Consider the following 25,577-nt stretch of genomic DNA (forward strand, 5'->3'; position numbering starts at 1 on the left):
CACGATAAAAGGTAGCAATAGTTACGAGATTGGGAGAATTCCGACCACAAGTCATGGTGTGAGAAAGAGGCCTAAAGGTGGGAATGCCTTGGACTTTGAATTTATTCACAGAACAGTTGCCTAGATGGCAATGACAGTATTAAAACCATTCATAAGAGCTATCCAGTTACGAGACCGATAAGTGCATCAGTCAACATTCGAGGACGAATATTCCATAGGGGGAAATGATGTTACACCCAGCAGTATTTTGTCGATGTTACATTTTGTATTTTCATACGTTAAAGTTTCGTCGTAAGATAATTGACATTTTTGGTACTATGCACACATCTTTAATTTAAGACTACAAGATTTAAAGTTACTATATTAAACTCGTTGCTTGGCCAAACTAAGATATATACAAATTATTCATAACCATAACCACGTTATTATATTTGTAAGGAGCATTTTAGTTCTTACATGTTTGATTTTTTACGATTAAATCCCCTAGAATTTTTGTGTTTTTATTACTCAATATAACCATTTCAAATTAAGTGTTGAAGTTTAATTGCATACGAGCATCTATTCTCTTCATTCCACTTTTTACATGACATTATTGCTATTTATGAAATTATATAGTTTTTTTTGGTTGAAAAGATAACCATATTATAGATAGTTAAACAAGTACATAAGAGTTTGATGGATGCATGTAATGCATCAGATTAGTACATCTAAAGCTAATAACATTAGCTACTACATCACAATTACTACTAGAACCAGTACTATTAGTACTACTACTAATTAACATAGAGGTTGATTTACATAGTCTTCTACGCAACATTCCTGCCTGATCTTGCTGGTAGGAAGTTAAGACAAAAGCGGGAGGTCTTGAAAAAAGTATACAACTAGCCTCCACATTAACTGCTCCATGCTTAGCCAAACAGTCTGCCACACAGTTTTGCTCTCGATAGATTCTTTGTAACTTTGGCTCATCCAGCTGCCGGAGCAAGAACCTACAATCATTAATGAGATTAGTAAATTTGATAGTAGGGGTATTATAGTTTTTCCGTTGATTCAGTAACTTTCCCATATATTGTTAAAATATTTTAATTGTAAGAAAAGTTATTACCTATAGTACCTTTTATCTATTTTTTGATTATGTAAATTTACTAATAAGATTAAGGAATGATTAGGGGTGGGAAAATGGTTCAAAGAAAACAGTTAACCACCCATATTATCCATTAAAAAATGGGTTGGATAATGAACTTTTTAAAAACGGGTCAAATATGGATAAGAACCATATTATCCATTTAGAAAATAGATAACCAATGGGTCTAAATTTTACATTTGTAAAGCTTCAAATTGGAGGTTCCTCAAGTTAGGAAGACTAAGAATTCTACCAAAAGTGATCATATGCACGAAGTCATGGATAATATGGTTACCCATATTATCTGCCGGTTAGCCCTTTTTTATCCTTATTAAATATGGGTCGAGTCGGATAATTTATCCATTTTTTCATTACCCATTTTCGATCCGACCCGCCCGTTGCCACTCCTAGCAATGATGCCCAAAATTTAAAAAGTTAGTCTATCGTTCTCTAAATCCTTTCATTATTTTTGAGATGAATGGAGTATTAAGAACAAAAATTAGCTTATTCTAAAAAGTGCTTTTAAAAAAAATTATTTTTGGTGACAAGGGCGGATGCACCTTAGCTTAAGTGGTGTCATCCAACACCGCGTCATCGAAAAACTTTACTAAATATGTATATGTAATTAATAGGCAAAGCTAACAAAACATATCTATTCCTATACTATAAGTGAGGATAAGCAGGCAGGTCATAGTCAATATGTTTGCCTGGCCATCCAAAGATAAAAAAGCCCAATTTTCAGCCCAACGCGTGAAGTCACCGTCTGATTTCTCTTGCCAAACCCAACGCTCCTGCAAACACCTCCTCTTCACTCCTCTGCTCTATCACTCCTCTGCTCTGTCCATTGTTATTTTCTGCTGGGTATTCTTCTAACTGCTCTTCTCTATCTATTGTTATTTTTGCTGAGTATTTTTTTCTCATCTTACGCTTCTTGTATTGATATAATTTATTTCAATCGTTGAGAATATATTAGGTATTTCTAAATTTTGTTCTCTAGGTGTTTGACAAAATTATTCAATGAATATCAGGTTGTATTAGATTTCTTATGCACACTCCTGCCTTTTTCTCTGATTTCATTCTTTGGTTGCATTTTGAGTAAGGGCTTTCGTGTAAGAAAGGGATAAATCAATAGATGACTAATTCAAACACTTCAAAATTGATTTAAACATGAAACTGAAAGGTTCATAAACTACGAAAAGAGAATTCTCTTTCATTCTGGATTTCGCAGGGAAACTTTGTTGAAATCTACAAGTTATGTCCACAGAATAGGAGGAAGAATATAATGTTTTGGATATTAGGGAATAGAGCCAGTTTTAGTAAACTTTATTGCATTAAGTGGTTTACTTAGTTTTATAAAGTTTATGTTTCCTACATTACTGCCTCCTATGTTAGGCTGCTGAAATGGCTAGTACTAGAGTCATTCCGCTCACATACACAGAGCCTCCCGAAATTCTCAATCAAGTAAGTATAATCTTTTATGCATTGTTTCTTTCATGTTTTGGACATTAAACATGGTGATCATTTTGCAACTGATAGATTTAATTCTTGCTTCTGTCTACTCAGAGTTGATTTTGTCATGAACTAATGTGGTGGTTTACAGAGCTGCTGCAGTTTCAAGAGAGAAGGGAGGGGCATGTCTTCAACTGAAACTGCCGTACAATGGATTAGTTCCTGTGCTGCTGCTTTTACTCCGTTGGATAGATAGTTCTTGCACATGCTTGCTCCCTGGTTATCTAAATCTCTTTCATGTCTTTATTTACAAGGTTTGGCCCCTATTTCTCTTGTTCATTCTGAATTCTATTTCTTTACCCTTGTTCTTTCCTTCTTTTTGCAACTAATCGTAATTCCATTCCATTTATATGTGGAATTATACACTAGAAGAGTCAATATGTGTGTACCCTATGTGTAAGTCAAATGGCACATGCCAAAAAAGAATCATCAAACTACAATTTGCTTCTTGATTTGAAGAGTATTCTATATTTTTCTTTTCCGCACTTTATTAGTGACAATAAAAATAGTAGTACATAGTCATAAAGGGAAAAGATAGGAATTGACTGTGATGAAGGGATTAAATTATTGTGCTAATAGCTCGAATCATGAATCATATTTGCACAGATGTTACATCAACTACTTGGTAGTTTCGTGATACTCTGCTGAAAGAGGTCTCAAAATTTTGAATGACTTTCATGAAAGCTACCTTTTTATATTTCTGTTTTTGTTGTTTGCTATTTTAAATCTGACTATTTTGTAGGAATAAGTTTTCAAATGAATAGGATGTTTACTGTATGATAAGTTAACAAAAATTTTCTACAATTATATATACCAAAAGTACAAGTAGTTGATCATTTTAATTCCTTTCTAGCAGTTAACAAACTATGTAATCGTGCCATATATTCTTGAAAATGCAGAACAACCAATATAGATGTAGAAGGCAGTGAATAAAAAATTGAAAGGAGTATGACTTGGGTATGAGAATGGACGTTGTGCGCATAACTATTTGAGTACAATAATGTATATTTGTAAACTTTACGCGTTGCATAAAAATATTATACAAGTGTAGGAAACTGTACACTTTTAATGTGTATTTAGTTGCGTGTAGCTTTTCGTCTCTCATTCCGTAAGGCAACATTGAATATTTGCAGCAAAATTTAACACTTATTAGCTAACTGACTGATTTAATTTAATTTAATTTAATTGGTGGTGCATTGTTAATTTGGAATGCATAGATGGTGCGCGTCGGTTAGAGCGACTGAATTAACTTTTATTTTTCTCCTCTTTGGTTTTTTAAGTCGTGAAATATGAAAGAAAACACAGGAGATTCATGTACAACCAGTAAAGTCTTTAAGCACTGTGAAGTAGAGGTTATTAACTCTCCCTTAATAGCATCAATAGGACTTTTATTAGGACACGACGTGTCTGTCCAACGATAAGTATGAGTTTTTAATTTACAACTTTTATTTTACTGTTTCTTTACAAGTCATTTTAAGCTCTTATCTATTCAAATTCATATCTATATGACCAATTTTATCTTAACATTACTAAAAATATCTTTTCACTTCTCTCTGAAGTCTTTGTCCTAATTATTAGGTTTACCCTCATCTTCTATGAATGGTTAGTGCATAACCTTTACCTCTAATTGATGGCAAATTATTTATTCTTTTATATACACCTCTTGTTAAATCTAAGGAAGGATGTGCTATGTAAAATTTACATGTTTCCTATAATTTTATGTTTTAGCAGCGCAACTAAACAACGTGATACAACAGTATCATGTTGAAGATGGGGATTAAAAGGAAGATAAAATTTTGCACACATAGTTAGATTGAAACAGTGACATTGAGGGATGAATTCCCTACTCTCTGTAGTTCATACTTTTGCAGCCACTTTGAACTTAGTTCATCGTCTTTATTACCATTGTCTTTTTTTTCTTTTTTTGTTTAACATTTTCTCTTCTCCATTCATATGTGCAGATGGTAAATTCAATCCATGCATTATGGTCTTGCCACCTTAATCAGGACATTTACTATGAAAGAAGTCATGGTGATCAAATATACATTGTAGGACAACCTCAATCTTGCTCTATACAACAACCTCAAAGGTGATTGCGGACAAATAAATCTTTAATAGAATTATTCAACAAAGTGAAAAAGTAATGGAGTTTATAGACCAGTAACTCTGATTATGATATATTTACTGTATAGGGCATCCACAGTTGCTACAATCTTCTCCAAAGCTAGATAGTAAATGGGACAACAAGTGGTCTTAGAAGATAACACGGAGGACAAAAACAACACACCAAAATGCCCTGCTTTGTGTGAAATGCTATCGAGGCAGCATGTCTTAACCAAGATAATTGGCAGAGAAGAGGACTTTCTATTTGCAGTAGATGTTACCTGTGTGAAAAATGACGAGGGAATCTATCAGTCATTTAAACTTTTTTGGTGTTGACTTCATGATGCCACAGTATATCAAATGATTACTTTCAGATTAGCAAGCACAAAGAATTGATAAAGCATTCTTCTATTGTAAAATAAAAATGTATATTTCCAATCCTTCATTAAATTACCACATGTATCAATTGGTACATGACATTACATGGGCATTTACAATGTCAGCTTGGTTAAAAACATTTATTGTAGTCCATAAATATTGTCTATCTACTATAATAAAAGAGGTGATCTGCCTATTGTAAGATTTCTCGGAGGTGGCCCAAACCCAGGCTGTGACGCTTCCTATTGAATACATAATGTTGACTTGAAGTTCATATATACAGTACGAAAAAAACACTATCTCACACTTGAGATTGGTATAAGATACCAAACCATACGAAGGAACATGGCATTTTCCTTAGACAATTTAGGCTCCTAGAGAATTGATGAAGTAGGAGAACATTTACTGAATACTATTAGAAACAATTGCGCTATTAGGCCCGTGCTTAGCACGGGCAATTCCCACTAGTATAAAAAAGAAATGACATTGCCTGAAACAAGTAGTTCCCCAGCTCGCCTTGTCAAGTGACTCCTCTTTTGCTTCTATTAGGTCGTGGGTACAAACCCAGTAACATGCGCTGTGTTTTTAAAATTTTGTGCCATATCTACTAAAACATTACTCTTATATTAACGGGAGAAATTAAAAAATAGTCAGATTTACAATTGGTCGTTCAAAAATAGTCAAGTTTCAAAAGTAATCGAAATTTAGCCACTTTTTATGTAAAGATAAATCTGAGCGAAAACACTGTTCAAAACCCGGAAAATACGCCAGTATATTATGCTGGAGTTCCAGCATAAGTATACTTGAACTCCAGCATATTACACTGGAGTTCCAGGATAAGTATGTTGGAACTCCAGCATAATATGATGGAGTTCCAACATAAGTACACTAGAACTCCAGCATACTGGAGTTCCAGCAAGTATACCGGTCCAGCATAATATACTGGAGTTTGGAGCACCGGCGCTCCAATTCCAGTATATTATGCTGGAGCCAGCAAAGTATATCGTTCCAGCATAATATGCTGGAGTTCATACACAGGTGCACCGAACTCCAGTATATTTTGCTGGACCGGTCTCTGTTGCAGCAAAATAGTGGCTATTTTTTATTGACTTGGTAAACGCTGGCTATTTTTGAATGACCAGTCCAAAAACTAGCTATATCGTGCTATTGTTACTATATTAACTTCTAGGATTCCCGTTGTTAGTTGTCATGTTTTTTTTTGTGTCGAAGTTGCTTAAGACTAATTTGCAAAATCAAGTAAATGAAGAGCTTTTGGATAATTATTTGTGTGACGATCCAAAGGGTCATCACCGGATTTTTCTCTTTTTTCGTGCTTCCGAGGCCTTGAAAACCTCGCTTTTAGTTGCCTCAATTTGCGTGCGCAGTCCGGACGCGTAGCCGAAAAGCTTATGTGTTAAAATATGTGAAATATGCTAAATTATGGCTTTAAAATGGTTAAAGTTAACTTTGGTCAACATTTTGGGTAAATGAACCCGGACCGGTGATGTGACGGTCCCGGAGGGTCCGTAGAAAAATATGGGACTCGGGCGTATTCCCGGAATCGAAATCCGAGGTCCCTAGCCCGAGAAATGAATTTTTGTGTGAAATTATTTTTCTGGAATTTATATGGAATTTTGAAATGAAAATTGATCAGAAGACTATGGTATCAGGCTCGTATTTTGGTTCCGACGCCCGGTACAAGTCTTATATATATGTTAAGCGCTTCCTGTAAAGTTTGGTCGAAATCGGACGTCGTTTGACGTGTTTCGGACCTAAATATCTAAAGTTTGAAGTTTATGAAGTTAGAATGAAAAATGATGATTTTGAGGCTTGATTCATTGATTTTGATGTTATTTTGGCGATTTGATCGCTCGAGTAAGTTCGTAGGATGTTATTGAGTTAGTGTGTGTGTTTGGTTAGGAGCCCCGAGGGCTTGGGAGTGATTCAGAGGGGGTTCGGGGTGTTTTAAACTTAGGAAAATGTTGCAGAAATTTTGCTGTCATAACAGAATGTGGAGCACTGGTGCTCCACGCTGTTTCTTCATAAATAAAAAAAATCACAGAATCAACTCGGGCAGCAACCATTCTTTTCATATTTTCTCAAACCCAAACTCACTTAGGCGATTTTTCAAGAATCCTTTCGTCTCCAAATCAATTGTAAGTCGTTTTTCACAAACTTTCTTCAATTCTTATCATCTTTTAACATGATTTCAACTTAAAATCAAAGATTTTCAAGGGGGGAAATGGGTGTTTTGGGTAGAACCTAGGTTTTTCAAAAATTGGGGATTTGGACCTCAATTTGAGGTCTGATTTCAAAACAAATTATATATTTGAGTTCGTGGGGAATGGGTAATCGAGTTTTGGTTCGAACCTCGGGTTTTGACCACGTGGGCCCGGGGGCATTTTTGGACTTTTTGGGCAAAACTTTGGGAAATTCATTTTTATGCATTCAAATTGATTCATTTAGCATTTGTTGATGTATTTAAGTAATTTGTGACTAGAGTCGAGCGGTTTTATGGTGGAATCGAGGGGTAAAGCCATAGTTGAGGCTTGAGTTGAATTCAAGGCATCGATGTAAGTGTTTGTTCTAGCTTTGGTTGAGGGAATAGGATTAGGATATTATTTGCTAATTGCTAAATGTGGAGTACGGTGTATAGGCATGGTGACGAGTATCTATGCACCGGAGTCTAGCATGACTGTGAGTCTTAATTGCGTTTATTCAGATTTTGTGATACCTCTTCCTTGTTTAATTGATAAGTTTCATATAATGTGAAAGGTTTGAGGAAGAATTATGATTGGTACATTATTAGAGCGTTGGCTCGAATGAGAATATGATAATTGAGAAATAAGTGATCAAAAGAGAAAGTGTTGTAATTGTTCCCTTGTCGGGACGTGTAGTTTATTATTGTTGTTGCTCCCTTGCTGGGATTTAAGTATTATATGTATTCTCCCTTGCCGGGATATTTGAGCTGTTAGTTGTACCCTTGCTGGGACTTATCTGTTATTTTGTTCTCCCTTGCCGGGACGTTTAATACTGTTTGTTTATTCCCCTCACCCTGATTGGTTGTGGCTGTTGATTTGGTGAGGAACAGTGGTTATGCACGAAGGGTCATTCCGTGCCATATTTTGATATTTATGCACGAAGGGTCATTCCGTGCCATGTTTTGAATAATTATGCACGAAGGGTCATTCCGTGCCATGTTTTGATATTTATGCACGAAGGGTCATTCCGTGCCATGTTTTGAATAATTATGCACGAAGGGTCATTCCGTGCCTTGATAGGAGAGCATGTGAGGAAAAGCATGAAGGTTGATGCCGTGCACTTTATTTGACTGTTTTGGTGAGAACGAGAGTAAAAGCACGAAGGTTGATGTCGTGCACTTTATTTGACTGTTTTGGTGTGAACGAGAGTAAAAGCACGAAGGTTGGTGCCGTGCAGTTGTTGATTTACCTGTTCTCCTTAATGTATGTTATTGTTCAGATCCATTTCATTATTTGTTAATTCTATATCTAAATTGTTACACCCCCATAGCATGCTCCCCTCGCTCTTAGCTGTTTAAATTCTGTATATTCCCTGCTATTGCATATATATCTGCACAGGTTATTTTTGGTAGGTCCTGTCTAGCCTCGTCACTACTTCGCCGGGGTTAGGCCAGGCACTTACCAGCACATGGGGTCGGTTGTGCTGATGCTACACTCTGTGCATCTTTTTGCACAGATCCCGAAGCAGCTTTTGGATCACAGCAGCAGTATTGATCGGGAGTTGTCTTCAGTCCAGGGACTTGCGAGGTAGCCTAGCTGACGTCCGCAGGCCGGAGTCCCTTTCTCTGTTATTAGTTTGTTTTATTTGTATCGAGACAAACATTGATGTATTTCATTCAGACTTTTGTTTTAGTACTCTATAGTAGTTCGTGAGCTAGTGACACCAGACTCTGGGTAGAAATGTATTTTAAAACTTCCGCATTTGTTTTCGGTTATCTAAGCTTAAGACTTCCGCTTTGTTTTAAATTGTCTCATTTATTTTATATTGTTGAGATGTTATCAGAAAATATTTTAAACGTTTGGCTTGCCTAGCTCCGATAGTAGGCGCCATCATGATCCCCGATGGTGGAAAATCCGGATCGTGACAAGTTGGTATCAGAGCACTAGGTTACTTAGGTCTCACAACTCACGGACAAGCTCGGTAGAGTCTGAGGGATCGGTACGGGGACGTCTATATTTATCCCCAGAGGCTATAGAGTTAGGAAAATTTCACTTTGTTCTTTCTTGTCGTGCGATTCTGTTCTCAAATACTGATTGTCGTTCTACTCTATTCTTTCGGAGATGGCGAGAACACGTGCTCCCTCTTCTACTGCGCAGCAGCCTGAGCCCCCAGCAGCAGCTCCTATTAGGGGCAGAGGCCGAGGGAGGGGCAGAGCTCAGCCCCGAGCAGCAGCCCCAGAGGTGGAGACTCAAATTGATTATGACGAGGAGGTTCCAGCTCCAGCGGCTCCGGTGGGCCCAGCTCAGGTCCCAGAGGGTTTCATAGCCACTCCAGTGCTTCAGGACGCTTTGGTCCGACTGGTAGTCTTTATAGAGAGCGTCTCTCGAGCGGGTTTGCTTCCAGTAGCACCAGCCACATCTCAGGCTGGGGGAGGAGTTCAGACTCCCGCTACACGTACTCCGGAGCAGGTGGCTCCTCAGGCTCAGATTCCAGTGGTTCAGCCAACTGTGGCAGTGCAGCCGGGTATTGCGGCTCAGACCGGCGATGGTGCGGCGATGTCCTCCGATGCTCTGTGGAGACTAGATCGATTCACCAAGCTCTTCATTACCACATACAGCGGCACTTCCTCAGAGGATGCTCAGGATTTCTTATTTAGCTGCCATGAGGTTCTACGGACCATGGGTATAGTGGAGAAATGAGGTCGACTTTGCCACTTTTCGTCTAGCAGGATCCGCCAAGACTTGGTGGAGAGACTATTGTTTAGCCAGGCCAGCAGGGTCGCCATCATTGACATGGGATCAGTTTTCAGAGTTGTTTTTGGAGAAGTTTCTCCCAGTTACTCAGCGAGATGCTCTTCGCAGGCAGTTTGAGTGTCTCCAGCAAGGCTCTATGACAGTCACGCAGTATGAGACTCGGTTCATTGATCTTGCTCGCCATGCTATTGTGATACTCCCCACCGATAGAGATAGGGTGCGGAGATTTATTGATGGGTTGATTCAGCCGATCCGTCTTCAGATGGGTATGAGAGCGGGGAGTGAGATTTCGTTTCAGGAGGCGGCCAATGCTGCCCGCAGGATAGAGATGGAACTTGCTCAGGGAGGTGGTCATGGGTCTGATAAGAGGCCCCGTCATTCTGGTAGATTCAGTGGTACCTCGTCTGGAGGTAGGGATTCTTATGGTAGAGGCCATCCTCCGAGGCCCTTTCAGTCAGCTCTCCAGGTTTCTCATGGTACCCCAGGTGGTAGTGATCCCCAGCCGTATTATTCTGAGCAGCAGTCTTTTAGTGCACCACCAGCTCCTATCAGTGCACCACCACTTCAGAGCTTCAGGGGAGGACATTCAGGTCGACAGGGCCAGCAGTCTCAGCAGCCGAGGGCTTGTTATGGTTGTGGTGACTCGAGTCACATTGTTAGATTTTGCCCTCGAGCTTCGGGTAGTTCTCAGCAGCAGGGTCCTCGTCCTATGATTCAGGCACTAGTTGCCCCACAGCCTGCCCAGCCAGTTAGAGGCAGGGGTAGACGACATAGAGGTAGAGGTAGAGGTCATAGAGGTAGAGCTCAGACCGCCAGAGGTAGGGGTCAGCCAGCAGCCGATCGTCCTAGGGATGTGATTCAGAGAGGTGGGGCCCAGCCCCGATGTTATGCTTTGCCAGCCAGGCCAGAGGCTGAGTCATCAGATGCTGTTATTACAGGTACTATTCAGGTCTGTGATAGGGATGCTTCAGTGCTATTTGATCCTGGATCTACGTATTCATATGTGTCGTCCTATTTTGCACCCTACTTGGTTATGCCTAGTGAGACCTTGAGTATTCCTGTATATGTATCTACACCAGTGGGTGATTCTATAGTGGTTGATCGGGTTCATCGTTCCTGTGTTGTGGTGTTTAGGGGTCTTGAGACTCGTGTTGATTTGTTGCTCTTAGATATGGTGGATTTCGACGTTATATTAGGGATGGATTGGTTGTCCCTGTATCATGCGATCTTGGATTGCCATGCCAAGACCGTGACCTTGGCTTTACCAGCTTTGCCCCGACTTGAGTGGAGAGGGACCCCAGGACATACCACTCACAGTGTTATTTCATATGTGAAGGCTCGACGCATGGTCGAGAAGGGGTGCTTAGCTTATCTGGCTTATGTTCGCGACTCCAGCGCAAAGGTCCCATCTATTGATTCTGTTCCTATTGTTTGGGAGTTACCCGAGGTTTTCCCTTCAGACCTGTCGGGCATGCCGCCCGACAAGGATATCGATTTTTGTATTGATCTGGCTCCGGGCACTCAGCCCATTTCCATTCCGTCGTATCGCATGGCCCCGCCAGAGTTGAAAGAGTTAAAGGATCAGCTTCAGGATTTGCTTGAGAAGGGTTTCATTAGACCCAGCGTTTCACCTTGGGGTGCACCAGTGCTATTTGTGAAGAAAAAGGATGGTTCGATGAGGATGTGCATTAATTACCGACAATTGAACAAGGTGACGATTAAGAACAAGTATCCACTGCCGAGGATCGACGACTTATTTGACCAGCTTCAGGGTGCGAGGGTGTTTTCAAAGATAGATTTGAGATCTGGCTACCATCAGCTGAGGATTAGGTCGTCTGATGTCCCTAAGACAGCATTTCGCACTCGGTATGGGCATTATGAGTTTCTGGTTATGTCATTTGGATTGACTAACGCCCCAGCAGCGTTTATGGAGTTGATGAACCGAGTGTTCAGGCCTTATTTGGACTTGTTTGTGATAGTCTTTATTGATGATATTCTGATATACTCCCGCAGCCAGGAGGAGCACGAGCAGCACCTCAGAGTGGTTCTTCAGACTCTGAAGAATAGTTAGTTATATGTTAAGTTCTCTAAGTGTGAATTCTGGTTGAGTTCGGTTGCATTTCTGGGTCATGTCGTATCGACAGAGGGTATTCAGGTGGACCCGAAGAAGATAGAGGCAGTCAAGAACTGGCCTCGACCAGCTTCAGCTACAGAGGTTCGGAGTTTCTTGGGGTTAGCAGGCTACTACCGTCGGTTCGTGGAGGGGTTCTCGTCTATTGCATCCCCGATGACCAGGTTGACCTAGAAGGGTGCCCAGTTCAGATGGTCAGACGAGTGTGAGGCAAGCTTTCAGAAGCTCAAGATTGCTTTGACTACGGCACCGGTATTGGTTTTGCCCACAGGTTCAGGGCCTTATACAGTCTATTGTGATGCTTCCCGTATTGGGCTTGGTGCAGTATTGATGCAGGACGGCAGAGTCATTGCCTATGCTTCAAGGCAGTTAAAGATCCACGAGAAGAATTATCCGGTTCATGATCTTGAGTTGGCGGCCATTGTTCATGCTTTGAAGATTTGGAGGCATTATCTATATGGTGTGACGTGTGAGGTGTACACTGATCACAAGAGTTTTCAGTACCTGTTCAGGTAGAAGGAGTTGAATTTGAGGCAGAGAAGGTGGTTAGAGTTGTTGAAGGATTTTGATGTTACTATCTTGTATCACCCGGGAAAGGCCAATGTGGTGTCCGATGCATTGAGTAGGAAGTCCGCCAGCATGGGTAGTCTTGCTTATATTCCAGTCAGCCAGAGATCGCTTGCTTTGGATGTTCAGGCCTTGGCCAACCGTCTTGTGATGTTGGATATTTCTGAGCCTAGCAGAGTGTTAGCTTGCACGGTTGCTCGTTCTTCATTATTGGAGCGTATCCGTGATCGACAGTTTGATGATCCCCATTTGTATGTCCTGAGAGACACAGTGCAGCGTGGAGGTGCCAAGAAAGTGACCTTAGATGATGATGGTGTTTTGAGATTGCAGGGGCGAGTTTGTGTGCCCAATGTTGATAGGATTCGAGAGTTGATCTTAGCGGAGGCCCATAGTTCTCGGTATTCTATTCACCCGGGCGCCGCAAAAATGTATCAGGATCTGAGGCAGCACTATTGATGGCATAGGATGAAGAAGGATATAGTTGCATATGTGGCTCGATGTTTGAACTGTCAGCAGGTTAAGTATGAGCATCAGAGTCCAGGTGGTTTGTTTCAAAGGATTGAGCTTCCCGAGTGGAAGTGGGAGAGGATTACCATGGATTTCGTTACTGGACTTCCGATGACTCGGAAGAAGTTTGATGCAGTTTGGGTCATTGTTGATAGGCTGACCAAGTCAGCGCATTTTGCTCCTGTTGCAGCTACCTATTCATCTGAGAGATTAGCTGAGATCTACATCAGGGAGATTGTTCGCCTTCATGGGGTGCCGCTATCTATCATTTCGGACCGGGGTACGCAGTTTACCTCGCATTTTTGGAGAGCGGTTCAGCGAGAGTTGGGCACCCAGGTTGAGTTGAGTACAACATTTCATCCCCAGACGGACGGTCAGTCCGAGAGGACCATTCAGATTCTAGAGGATATGCTCCGAACCTGTGTCATTGATTTTGGAGGCCCTTAGCGGAGTTTGCCTACAACAACAGCTACCAGTCCAGCATTCAGATGGCTCCTTATGAGGCGTTGTATGGTAGGCGATGTTGGTATCCAGTTGGATGGTTTGAGCCGGGAGAGGCTCGGTTATTGGGTACGGATCTGGTGCAGGAGGCCTTGGATAAGGTCCGGATTATTCAGGATAGGCTTCGTACAGCTCAGTCCAGGCAGAAGAGTTATGCAGACCTCAAGGTCAGAGATGTTGCTTTCATGGTTGGTGAGCGAGTGTTGCTCCGTGTATCGCCTATGAAAGACGTGATGAGATTCGGGAAGAAGGGCAAGCTTAGCCCTAGGTTCATCGGTCCATTTGAGATTCTTGATCGTGTGGGAGAGGTGGCTTATAAACTTGCCTTGCCGCCTAGCTTGTCAGCAGTGCATCCAGGGTTTCACGTATCTATGCTCCAAAAGTATCACGGCGATCCATCGCACGTGTTAGATTTCAGCACTGTCCAATTGGACAAGGATCTGTCTTATGAGGAGGAGCCGGTGGCTATTTTAGACCGGCAGGTTCGACAGTTGAGGTAGAAGAGTTTTCCTTCAGTGCGCGTTCAGTGGAGAGGTTAGCCTCCTAAGGCATCGGCTTGGGAGTTCGAGTCTGATATGCGGAGCCGTTATCCTCATCTATTTTCCGACTCAGGTACTTCTTTCTTTTGTCCGTTCGAGGACGAACTGTTGTTTTAGAGGTGGAGAATGTGACGACCCAAAGGGTCATCACCGGATTTCTCTCTTTTTCCGTGCTTCTGAGGCCTTGAAAACCTCGCTTTTAGTTGCCTCGATTTGCGTGCACAATCCGGACGCGTAGCCGGAAAGCTTATTGTTAAAATATGTGAAATATGCTAAATTATGGCTTTAAAATGGTTAAAGTTAACTTTGGTCAACATTTTGGGTAAACGGACCCAGACCAGTGATGTGACGGTCCCGAGGGTCCGTAGAAAAATATGGGACTCGGGCGTATTCCCGGAATCGAAATCCGAGGTCTCGAGCCCGAGAAATGAATTTTTGTGTGAAATTATTTTTCTGGAGTTTATATGTAATTTTGAAATGAAAATTGATCAGAAGACTATGGTATCGGGCTCGTATTTTGGTTTCGACGCCCGGTACAAGTCTTATTTATATGTTAAGCGCTTCCTGTAAAGTTTGGTCAAAATCGGACGTCGTTTGACGTGTTTCGGACCTAAATATCTAAAGTTTGAAGTTTATGAAGTTAGAATGAAAAATGATGATTTTGAGGCTTGATTCATTGATTTTGATGTTATTTTGGCGATTTGATCGCTCGAGTAAGTTCGTAGGATGTTATTGAGTTAGTGTGTGTGTTTGGTTAGGAGCCCCGAGGGCTCGGGAGTGATTCGGAGGGGGTTCGGGGTGTTTTAAACTTAGGAAAATGTTGCAGAAATTTTGCTGTCATAACAGAATGTGGAGCACTGGTGCTCCACGTTGTTTCTTCAAAAATAAAAAAAAATCACAGAATCAACTCGGGCAGCAACCATTCTTTTCATTTTTTCTCAAACCCAAACTCACTTAGGCGATTTTTCAAGAATCCTTTCGTCTCCAAATCAATTGTAAGTCGTTTTTCACCAACTTTCTTCAATTCTTATCATCTTTTAACATGATTTCAACTTAAAATCAAAGATTTTCATGGGGGGAAATGGTGTTTTGGGTAGAACCTAGGTTTTTCAAAAATTGGGGATTTGGACCTCAATTTGAGGTCCGATTTCAAAATAAATTATATATTTGAGTTCGTGGGGGAATGGGTAATCGAGTTTTGGTTCGAACCTCGGGTTTTGAACACGTGGGCCCAGGGGCATTTTTGGACTTTTTGGGCAAAACTTTGGGAAATTCATTTTTATGCATTCAAATTGATTCATTTAGCATTTGTTGATGTATTTAAGTAATTTGTGACTAGATTTGAGCGGTTTTATGGTGGAATCGAGGGGTAAAGCCATAGTTGAGGCTTGAGTTGAATTCAAGGCATCGAGGTAAGTGTTTGTTCTAACTTTGGCTTGAGGGAATAGGATTAGGATATTATTTGCTAATTGCTGAATGTGGAGTACGGTGTATAGGCATGGTGACGAGTATCTATGCACCGGAGTCTAGCATGACCGTGAGTCTTAATTGCGTTTATTCGGATTTTGTGATACCTCTTCCTTGTTTAATTGATAAGTTTCATATAATGTTAAAGGTTTGAGGAAGAATTATGATTGGTACATTATTGGAGCGTTGGCTCGAACGAGAATATGATAATTGAGAAATAAGTGATCAAAAGAGAAAGTGTTGTAATTGTTCCCTTGCCGGGACGTGTAGTTTATTATTATTGTTGCTCCCTTGCCGGGATTTAAGTATTATATGTATTCTCCCTTGCCGGGATATTTGAGCTGTTAGTGTACCCTTGCTGGGACTTATCTGTTGTTTTGTTCTCCCTTGCCGGGACGTTTAATACTGTTTGTTTATTCCCCTCACCCTGATTGGTTGTGACTGTTGATTTGGTGAGGAAGAGTGGTTATGCACGAAGGGTCATTCCGTGCCATATTTTGATATTTATGCACGAAGGGTCATTCCGTGCCATGTTTTGAATAATTATGCATGAAGGGTCATTCCGTGCCATGTTTTGAATAATTATGCACGAAGGGTCATTCCGTGCCATGTTTTGATATTTATGCACGAAGGGTCATTCTGTGCCATATTTTGAATAATTATGCACGAAGGGTCATTCCGTGCCTTGATAGGAGAGTATGTGAGGAAAAGCACGAAGGTTGATGCCGTGCACTTTATTTGACTGTTTTGGTGAGAACGAGAGTAAAAGCACGAAGGTTGATGCCGTGCACTTTATTTGACTGTTTTGGTGAGAACGAGAGTAAAAGCACGAAGGTTGGTGTCGTGCAGTTGTTGATTTACCTGTTCTCCTTAATTGATGTTATTGTTCAGTTCCATTTCATTATTCGTTAATTCTATATCTGAATTGTTACACCCCCATAGCATGCTCCCCTCCCTCTTAGCTGTTTAAATTCTGTATATTTCCTGCTATTGCATATATATCTGCACAGGTTTTTTTTGGTAGGTCCTGTCTAGCCTCGTCACTACTTCGCCGGGGTTAGGCCAGGCACTTACTAGCACACGGGGTCGGTTGTGCTGATGCTACACTCTGTGCATCTTTTTGCATAGATCCCGGAGCAGCTTTTGGACCACAGCAGCGGTATTAATCGGGAGCTATCTTCAGTCCAGGGACTTGCGAGGTAGCCTAGCTGACGTCCGCAGGCCGGAGTCCCTTTCTCTGTTATTAGTTTGTTTTATTTGTATCGAGACAAACATTGATGTATTTCATTCAGACTTTTGTTTTAGTACTCTATAGTAGTTCGTGAGCTAGTGACACCAGACTCTGGGTAGAAATGTATTTTAAAACTTCCGCATTTGTTTTCGGTTATCTAAGCTTAAGACTTCCGCTTTGTTTTAAATTGTCTCGTTTATTTTATATTGTTGAGATGTTATCAGAAAATATTTTAAACGTTTGGCTTGCCTAGCTCCGATAGTAGGCGCCATCACGATCCCCGATGGTGGAAAATTCGGATCGTGACAATTTGATGCCTTTACCAAAAAGAGGTATTTGAAAATTATTTTTAATGAGGATACTAAATAAAAATAAAAAATAACAAATTCAACTTAAAAAATAGAAACTCTTCGAGCTGAGTTGTAGTAATAGTTTGAATGTTGTTTTTCTTAATATGATTCGAACTGTATTTTTTAATATGATATTGTTACGTAGATGTGTTTATTTATTCACTTTATTAAGTGTCGACACCGCTTAAAATAAATTCTGCGTGAGATGGTTTGTGTTGGCTAATCAATTTGACTTTTGAGCAGCAATTAGTGTTTGGTCAAGCTTGTAAAAAGTGATTCTAAGTATAGTTTTCTCAAACGTGCTTTTCAAAAAAGTACTTTTGGGAAATACTACTTTTTTCTTTTTTCTCAAAAACTACTCTTGCTTCTACTCGAGAGTATTTTTTTCTTCTAAAAGCTTGGCCAAATCCCATAACTTTGAAAAAAGCATTTTTAGCCAAAAAGGCACTTTTGGCTAAAAAGAAGCTTGGCTAAACTAGCTATTAATCTTGTCTTGACTTTTAATTAGAGATCGTTTGGCCAAATTGCCAAAAACTGTTTATTTTGAAAAGTACTTTTGTTCAAATGTGCTTTTGAAAAATTCCTTTTGGGGGAAAACTACTTTTTCTGCTTCTCAAAAACTCCTCATGCTTCTACTCGAAAGTACTTTTTCCTTCTAAAAGCTTGGTCAAACCCCATAACTTTGAAAAAAGCATTTTCAGCCAAAAAATCACTTTTGGACGAAAAGAAGCTTGGCTAAACTGGCTATTAATCTTGTCTTGACTTTTAATTAGAAATTGTTTGGCAAACTGCCAGGAACAACTTATTTTGATAAGTGCTTTTGTTCAAACGTGCTTTTCGAAAAAGTACTGTTGAAGAATAACAATTTGTGTTTGCCCGAAATGCTTTTTGCAATATTTGATAAGCAAACTGTTAGCCAATATTTTTAAAAAGTATTTTTGAATATCAAATTACGAAAAAAGAAAGTAAATGTTCAATTTACGAAAAAAAAAATATGCCCATTTTGAATATTTTAAGACCAAGCTCCCTTTTTTTCTATGCTTAGGCTTCACCAAAAGGCCCTACTCCTTCTTTTCTTTATTTTTTCCATGTTATTTTTTGTCCCTCTTTTTTTTTTTATTGTTTTCTTATTTTGTTATTATTTTTACTTTTTTTTTCTCTTACTAATAAAATTAGGCACTCCTATTCATTTTTTTGTCGTTATTTTCTCTTTTTAATTTTTTTTGTTTTTCAAGTAGCAACGGCACTCTTTTTTTACTTTATTTTTTATCTTATTTTTTTCTTTTTAGTGTGCCTTTTTATTTTTCTTAATTTATTCTTTTCAGTATAATCTCTCCTACCAAAATATTTTTTTTTCACTTTTTTCTCTTTCTCATTATTATTTTTCATTTTAATTTTTTCTTCTGAGTCCTAAAATTGATATTGGGATACCTTCTACACAATCAGTAATCAATTATGATTACCAAAAGTAACCATGTTCGCTTTTTGATTCTTTTCATTTTTAATTTAAAATCTATTCGTTCAAAACGTCTATCACTTTTTACCTTATAATTATACTTTTATCTTAGTTTTTTTTAAAAAAAAATTCAGTAAAATTTTTCCGTTAAAATTTTATCACTTTATTCCACTATTTTTTTTGTTCTTTCTGGATAAATAACCTAGTTTTAAAATTAGTATCGGAATTCTTTCTACACAATTATTAATTGATTATACATGTCGATAGCTACGACATCACTCTTTTTATTTTTTTATATTTTATATTTGTAGATGACTTTTTTTTTTTTTTACAATTTTTAAGAAATTAAGGCGTCTGCTTGAAGCTATAATTTGTAGCTTCTTGCCAAAAGCAGAAAAGTACTTCTGCTGGTGCTCAAAAACACTTCTCTGCCATGGCCAAGCACCTTAAATTTCCAAAAAAAAAAAAGAATACTTTTTTTTTATTTAAAAAAAAAAAAAGAATACTTGGGCACAGACGTCATCCATCCTTTACATTACAAGGTTCTTCAGAAAATTGTGATATTCCAACTGAGTCATCTCTGGGTCGAACTTGCATCTAATAAAGCTGCAATACACATTGACATGTCAATAATTAATGGCAGCTATCTATAAGAATAATTTGTGATATGTCACTGCTGCTGATTTTTGATTCATGTTGGGAATCACATAGGAAGGACCAAATTAGTACAATGGAGGAAGACTAATAGTCTGTTTCGTCAAACTTCAAAAATCTGCTTATTTTTAGAAGTACTTTATGTTACAAGTGTTTTTCGAAAAGGTACTTTTTGAGAATAATAAATTGTGTTTGGCTAATTAATTTGAAAAATATTTTTGCCAATATTAGAATAGCAATTTGTGCTTGGCCAAATTTCCAAAACGCTTCGGGGGGAGCTAGCTACTTTTTTTTCAGCTTCTGAAAAACAGCTTTTGCTCCTACTGAAGCACTTTTTTTTTTCCTAAATGCTTCGCCAAACACCTCAGCTCTCTAAAATTAGCACTGTTTTTTATTTTTATTTTAAAATAAGCACTTTTGGCTTCCCAAAAGCTTGACAAACGGGCTATAAGATGTGTGAGGAAGACCATGTCAGTCCCTAGTTGAATCAGTTAAAATCCTTCACTCAGTGGGTTGCTGGTTTCAATATTTATAACCATCTTTTCTAATGTTTCAATTCTGTTGGCATTTGTAACTCTATGTATATAAATTGAAATTTATCTTTCTTCACTCGACAAAATTTAAATGAGAGAGTGAGAGAGGAGAGAGCAAACATCATATCGGGTTTTCTGCTCTTTTGCTTAAAGAGAGATCCCTGAGGAATTTATGGCCAGATCATGTCAGTTATTTGTTTTCCATTTTCTTCAGTCTGAACTATTTCTATACAAGCATTGCCATTGCCAAACAGGAGGGTTAAATATTTAACATATGACACATTGCACAGCCTTTTCCAAAATTATTCCTAATGAAGAGTACGCATAACAGAACTAATGAAAGACACAAACTTATACTCTCTCTCTCTCTCATAATGGATTTGGGAACAAACATTCTTATTCTTGCTCCCGAACCAGATGAGAAGCCTTTTTGGCTACAATAAACAATAGGAGAACAAGTATTTTGTTTTCTTCTCGCAATCCTACTCTGCCAGCCTTTTTCTTTTATTTAACAATTGGCGCCAAAATTTAACTAACATGTGATTTTTTTCTTTTGAATTGTGTAACCACATTGTTGCGGCCAAACGCACACACAAGTATACGCGGTCATCAAGTAATAAAGTGACTAAAAGTCGGATGTCGATCCCACGAGGACTTGTGATTAACTATTAACTAAATTAGACTATCCTAATTATCTAAACAAGAATTAAACCTAGAAATATTTGATTCTAAACTAATTAAAATAAATAAAAACAAATAATGAACTTTGGACAGAGAAAGAGCAGATTTTTATGATATTAATGTAATGAAAACGATCTAGGGTTATGGGCTATCTAACATTCCTATTCTATTCTTCAATTGAATTGACTAACCAATTTGTCTAGTTTATTGGTTGACAGGGTTAATATTGCTCATAAGAATCTGTCGAGTTCTTACTCGCCTATTCAAGCTAACCTAACGCCTATATGTCTATGGAATTAGAATCAACAAGAACGCATTTATAATTCCTGTAAATCAACCAAGCAAGACAATTAGGTATATGTCTATCCTAACCGCGAATCCATTCCCCGAGGCCCAGGTTCAAGAACTTGCTCTACTCAATCCTATATGCAATCTAGAATTCCCACTTTCGAGTTCAATTCTAGATTCGTATATAGTATTCAATTGGTGATCAAGCAATCAAATAATTAAGTGCAGGATTGAATAAATAAACCAATATGATAAACTAAGAAATCAAAATCAATATCCGAATAACAATAGTCATGAAAGAACCACAACCGTAGAACGTGAAGTTTAGCTCCACATAGACATGGTAGCAAAACAACAAATCATACAAAGAAACATAAAAAGACTAAGTTGGTGGAAGAAAAGATGAAACCCGGCCTCCACGGCGGCTCTGTGCTCTTCCTTCGTCAAAAATTGCTCTCAAAAACGTTCTCCTATGTATATATACCAAGTAGGGTTAGGCCCAAACAATTATACCTTCTCCAATGTGAAAAAGGACACTTTTCCCGGGCTTAACTAGCGCGGCCGCGCATCTGTGCGCGCACTTTTCACCCTGTTCCGTTCCGAATTTGAAAAACGTAAAACATGAAAGTTGTAGCCCTTTGAGTTAACTTTCCAACCATATATTATGGAGCCAAAATGGAGTTCTGAGCGAAAAGTTATGTCTATTTTACTAGACACTGCGCAATCTGCCTACTGGAGTCTTCGTTCGCTCTAACTATCATCCGTTGACCCCCAAACACAATCCCGGCTTAATTCCTTGAACTTTTACTCAAACTTTAAAGCTCCAAATCACTTGAATTCATTCCATAACATCTATATAGCTCGGAATCACTCCTACAAGGCATAAAACATACAATTAGTGCAAAACACTAGCGATTAAAGCTCAAACTCAATTAAAGTGCGGTAAATTAGAGTGTAATAATCGACTAAAATACGTAATTATAGCCTATCATCAACACCCCACACTTAAACGTTGCTCGTCCTCGAGTCAACCAAAAATTTACTCTATCTATGAGCACTTAACATATTTGAAGCACATTACACCAATGATTATGGTTGATAGCAACAATTAAACTCTAGCATATGCAATCATCATACACTTCCCTTTACTTATGTCATTCTTCAAAAATATTCAAACAAAGACAATATGCTCACAACAATCCTAGCCTCAAAAACCGACTCAATGTCACAATGCACTCATGGCTTGAACACCCAACATCCTAGAGAAGTCTAATAATGTTACCTATCCTTCGTGAAACCATGTGCCCTCACAACCAAGGCAAGAGAGTAAGTTGAATCCACACATTCGAATCTCATGATCAAATATATTTTAAGGACTCATATATATCAAAGAAAATATCGCTCACCCTCACAAAAGAAGTCACATGCATGTAATTGGTACCATAGGCTTGCCCATAATGTAAATCTCTACTAATGTAGGCTCACTCGATCTAAAATCAATTAGGACTTTTTCATGGTTGTAATGTGGGCTAAGGGACGGGTAGGATATATTTAGGAATAGTGACTAACCCTCCTAAGCACTTTAACACACCACATAATCAACTTTAAGCGCAAATTCTTCAATCCCAACTTCAATTTCACAACTAAAATCACTCCCAACAATGTTCCCTCTTTCTTTAAGCACTATATTTCATACCCACTAGCAGGAACAAGACAACAATGTATTCATTTCTATATTTTTTTTTCCTTCAGATTATTCTTTTTTTTTTCAATTTCTGCTAATGGTGTATTATTTGACAAAACAAGTGCACCTTTCTTCCTTTTATTGGTTCCACTCAAAAGTCATCCCACACTTAGTTCCTTCTTACTTCTTTTAGCGCTCATCTCACAATTAAAGTGTTTTAAGAGGAAAAGGGATCAAAACAATATCAATTAAGAATAAAAAGGGTATAGGCTTGTAATGTGGGTGCCAAATAAAAGTCTATAGGCTCAAAATGGCTAACTATGGATAGATTTTATTTGTGATAAGCAATAAAGCTCAAAAAAATCAAAGAAAGCCTAAAGTCACTTTTCAAACTGAACATCACCTAAAATTTCGCTTCAACTCACATACCGGGCAAGTTCTAGACACAAGTACAATACATAGACTATACAAAAACCTCACCACACATGGCACATGACTCACTAAGAACGGTCTCATTCCGACTCTCAAACAAATGCAAGTATTCACAGAGCCACGAGATATTAAGCATGAAGCACAAAGTGAACATAAGTCAAGAAAACGAGACATAGGCATCACAAGACATGCTATCCAACTAAGCAAGGCATCATCGATAATTTCAAATCATAGGGAAGATACTACACATGCCAAAGCCTAAATATGCTACTATCAAACAAGTCAAGGGCACCTAGGTTCATCATTCTTCCTCCATTTATTCCTTAAATTCTAATCTACTCTAAAAATATAAAAAATACTACTACCCGGTTCAAACTACATCTCATGGAAAAGAACTGAGGCACAAAGAAAAACCACGGGGGATTATTACTACGTAAAAAAAATAAAAGACATATTTTTGGATTTTTGTTTAGACTTTAATCCCTCAAGAAAACTGTCTAGGTGTCACGACCCTAGTTCACCCTCTGTGAACATGTCGTGACGGCACCTAGTCCCTACGACTAGGTAAGCCTAACAATGCGGAAGATAAACCATAATTGCGGAAGAAAATAAATAAAACTGAACTAGTAAAATAAAACGGCGTTTAAGGTGCCGCTCGGCACATACCACAACAATTCTCGAAGCTAACAACATTCCCAAAACCCGGAAACTCTCAAATCCCAAGCTAAGGGATACATAAGAGGCTCTAACTCAAGAATATCTATACAAAGGAGAGATGCTGAAAGAGCTGTACTTATTACAGAAAGCTGGAAAGGGACTCCTCGGTCTGCGGACGTAGCAGATATACCTCGAAGTCTCTACCGATACGCCTCCTTCCAAGGCTGACAGAACTGAGTGGGAGTACCTGTATCTGCACAACAAAAATGTGCAGAAGAGTAGCATGAGCACACCACGGCGGTGCCCAGTAAGTATCAAGACTAACCTCGGTGGAGTAGTGACGAGGAACAGTCAAGGCACCTACCGGTCGATAAACAGTATAATCATAGGAATAATGGAAACGACATATAAATATGTAAAGACTGCATGAATGACCAAGAATGCTACAATTCACAATAAGGGAGAAATACAACAAGTAACAACGAGAATATAATAAATGAGAATACGAAATGACGGCAGAATCACAATCCAAATCCTAAGGTCACAGCACAGCAAGGGGAAAACAAGTCAATAACTCATATCCTACAATGATGTTCACAAAGGTCTTATCCAACTCTTTCCACAATTTCACCCAGTCTCGGACAAGCCACAACTCGCGAAGACCCAACATCTGAAATCTAACAATTGGCATCCTGTGCCCCATCAATCTCATGGTCATACCGACAACTAACTGGCTAACTAGGGCCACTCTCACAAATATAATGGATAAACGAGGGCGTACCTCCGCCCTTAGAAAAATCAGGAGGAATTCACCTCTAATAGGAGTGTTCAGCTACGTGTATGCTTGTGCAAATGTTTCTAACAAAATTCTACCAGCTAGTAAACATGAAAAGGAGAACGGACCGCACGTACGATGTTTCCTCACAACTTCCAAGCGATAAAGCTCATACCGGTAAGCAACCCACAATCACATTATTAAACAATTAGGAATGCCTCCACAGGCCGTCACAATTCTCTACAATCATCCCCTGACATAACCCACCTTATTTCGCCACGTGTGCAAATAATAAGATATTAGGTACCGCCTTATTTCGCCACACGTGCATCACAATGTTCCCTCCTTATTCCGCCACATGCGCAACCCACGTATAAGCATATAACATATCCCGCCTTATTACGCCGCATGTGCAAAACATCAATAACAACAACAGCACGGCAAGGACCTCGTGCAACCCTTCAAAATCAACCGCACGGCAGAAACCTCTTGCATCACAGTATCAACAACCGCACGGCAGAAACCTCGTGCATCACAATATTCACAACCGCACGGCAGAAAACTCGTGCATCACAGTATCAACAACCGCACGGCAGAAACCTCGTGCATCACAATATTCACAATCGCACGGCAGAAACCTTGTGCATCACAATATCAACAACCGCACGGCAAAAACCTCGTGCATCACAGTCTCAAGTACAACACAACAAACGACAATATATACAAGAACAAAGCAAGAGAATCAACTCAGGTATTTCCGTTCACCAAAAGACAGTACAACTAACTCACAAGGAATAACCGTAACAGAGAAATACTAAGCGCAATAAGAAAAACTCAACAAGGGAGAAATAATGTGAAACAACGATTCCATAATACTAAGTTCAACAACAAGGAAGTTAACATGAATCAAATAATTACAATTAAGGAAATATCAACTGAATATAGGATATCTAACTCCTTTCCAATTAAGACCAATTAATTACACGAGAGATAGAAATAATGCTTTCCAAATAAAGACAAGCAGTTAGAAATGATAATGTGACTATAGAAGGGTAA

General features: G+C 39.0%; 1 protein-coding gene across 1 annotated transcript in view; it reads right to left on the bottom strand.

Moving 5' to 3' along the window:
• The window catches only part of LOC109236138 (autophagy-related protein 18a-like), a 31,019-nt gene continuing 10,224 nt past the window's right edge, over positions 4,783-25,577 (bottom strand). Inside the window, exon 2 of the mRNA XM_019402355.1 lies at positions 4,783-5,016. Within this exon, the coding sequence (XP_019257900.1) occupies positions 4,783-5,016 (234 nt within the window). The remainder of the gene's footprint in view (positions 5,017-25,577) is intronic.

The sequence above is a fragment of the Nicotiana attenuata genome, chromosome 12 (genome assembly GCF_001879085.1).
Source record: "Nicotiana attenuata strain UT chromosome 12, NIATTr2, whole genome shotgun sequence".
Classification (NCBI taxonomy): domain Eukaryota; kingdom Viridiplantae; phylum Streptophyta; class Magnoliopsida; order Solanales; family Solanaceae; genus Nicotiana; species Nicotiana attenuata.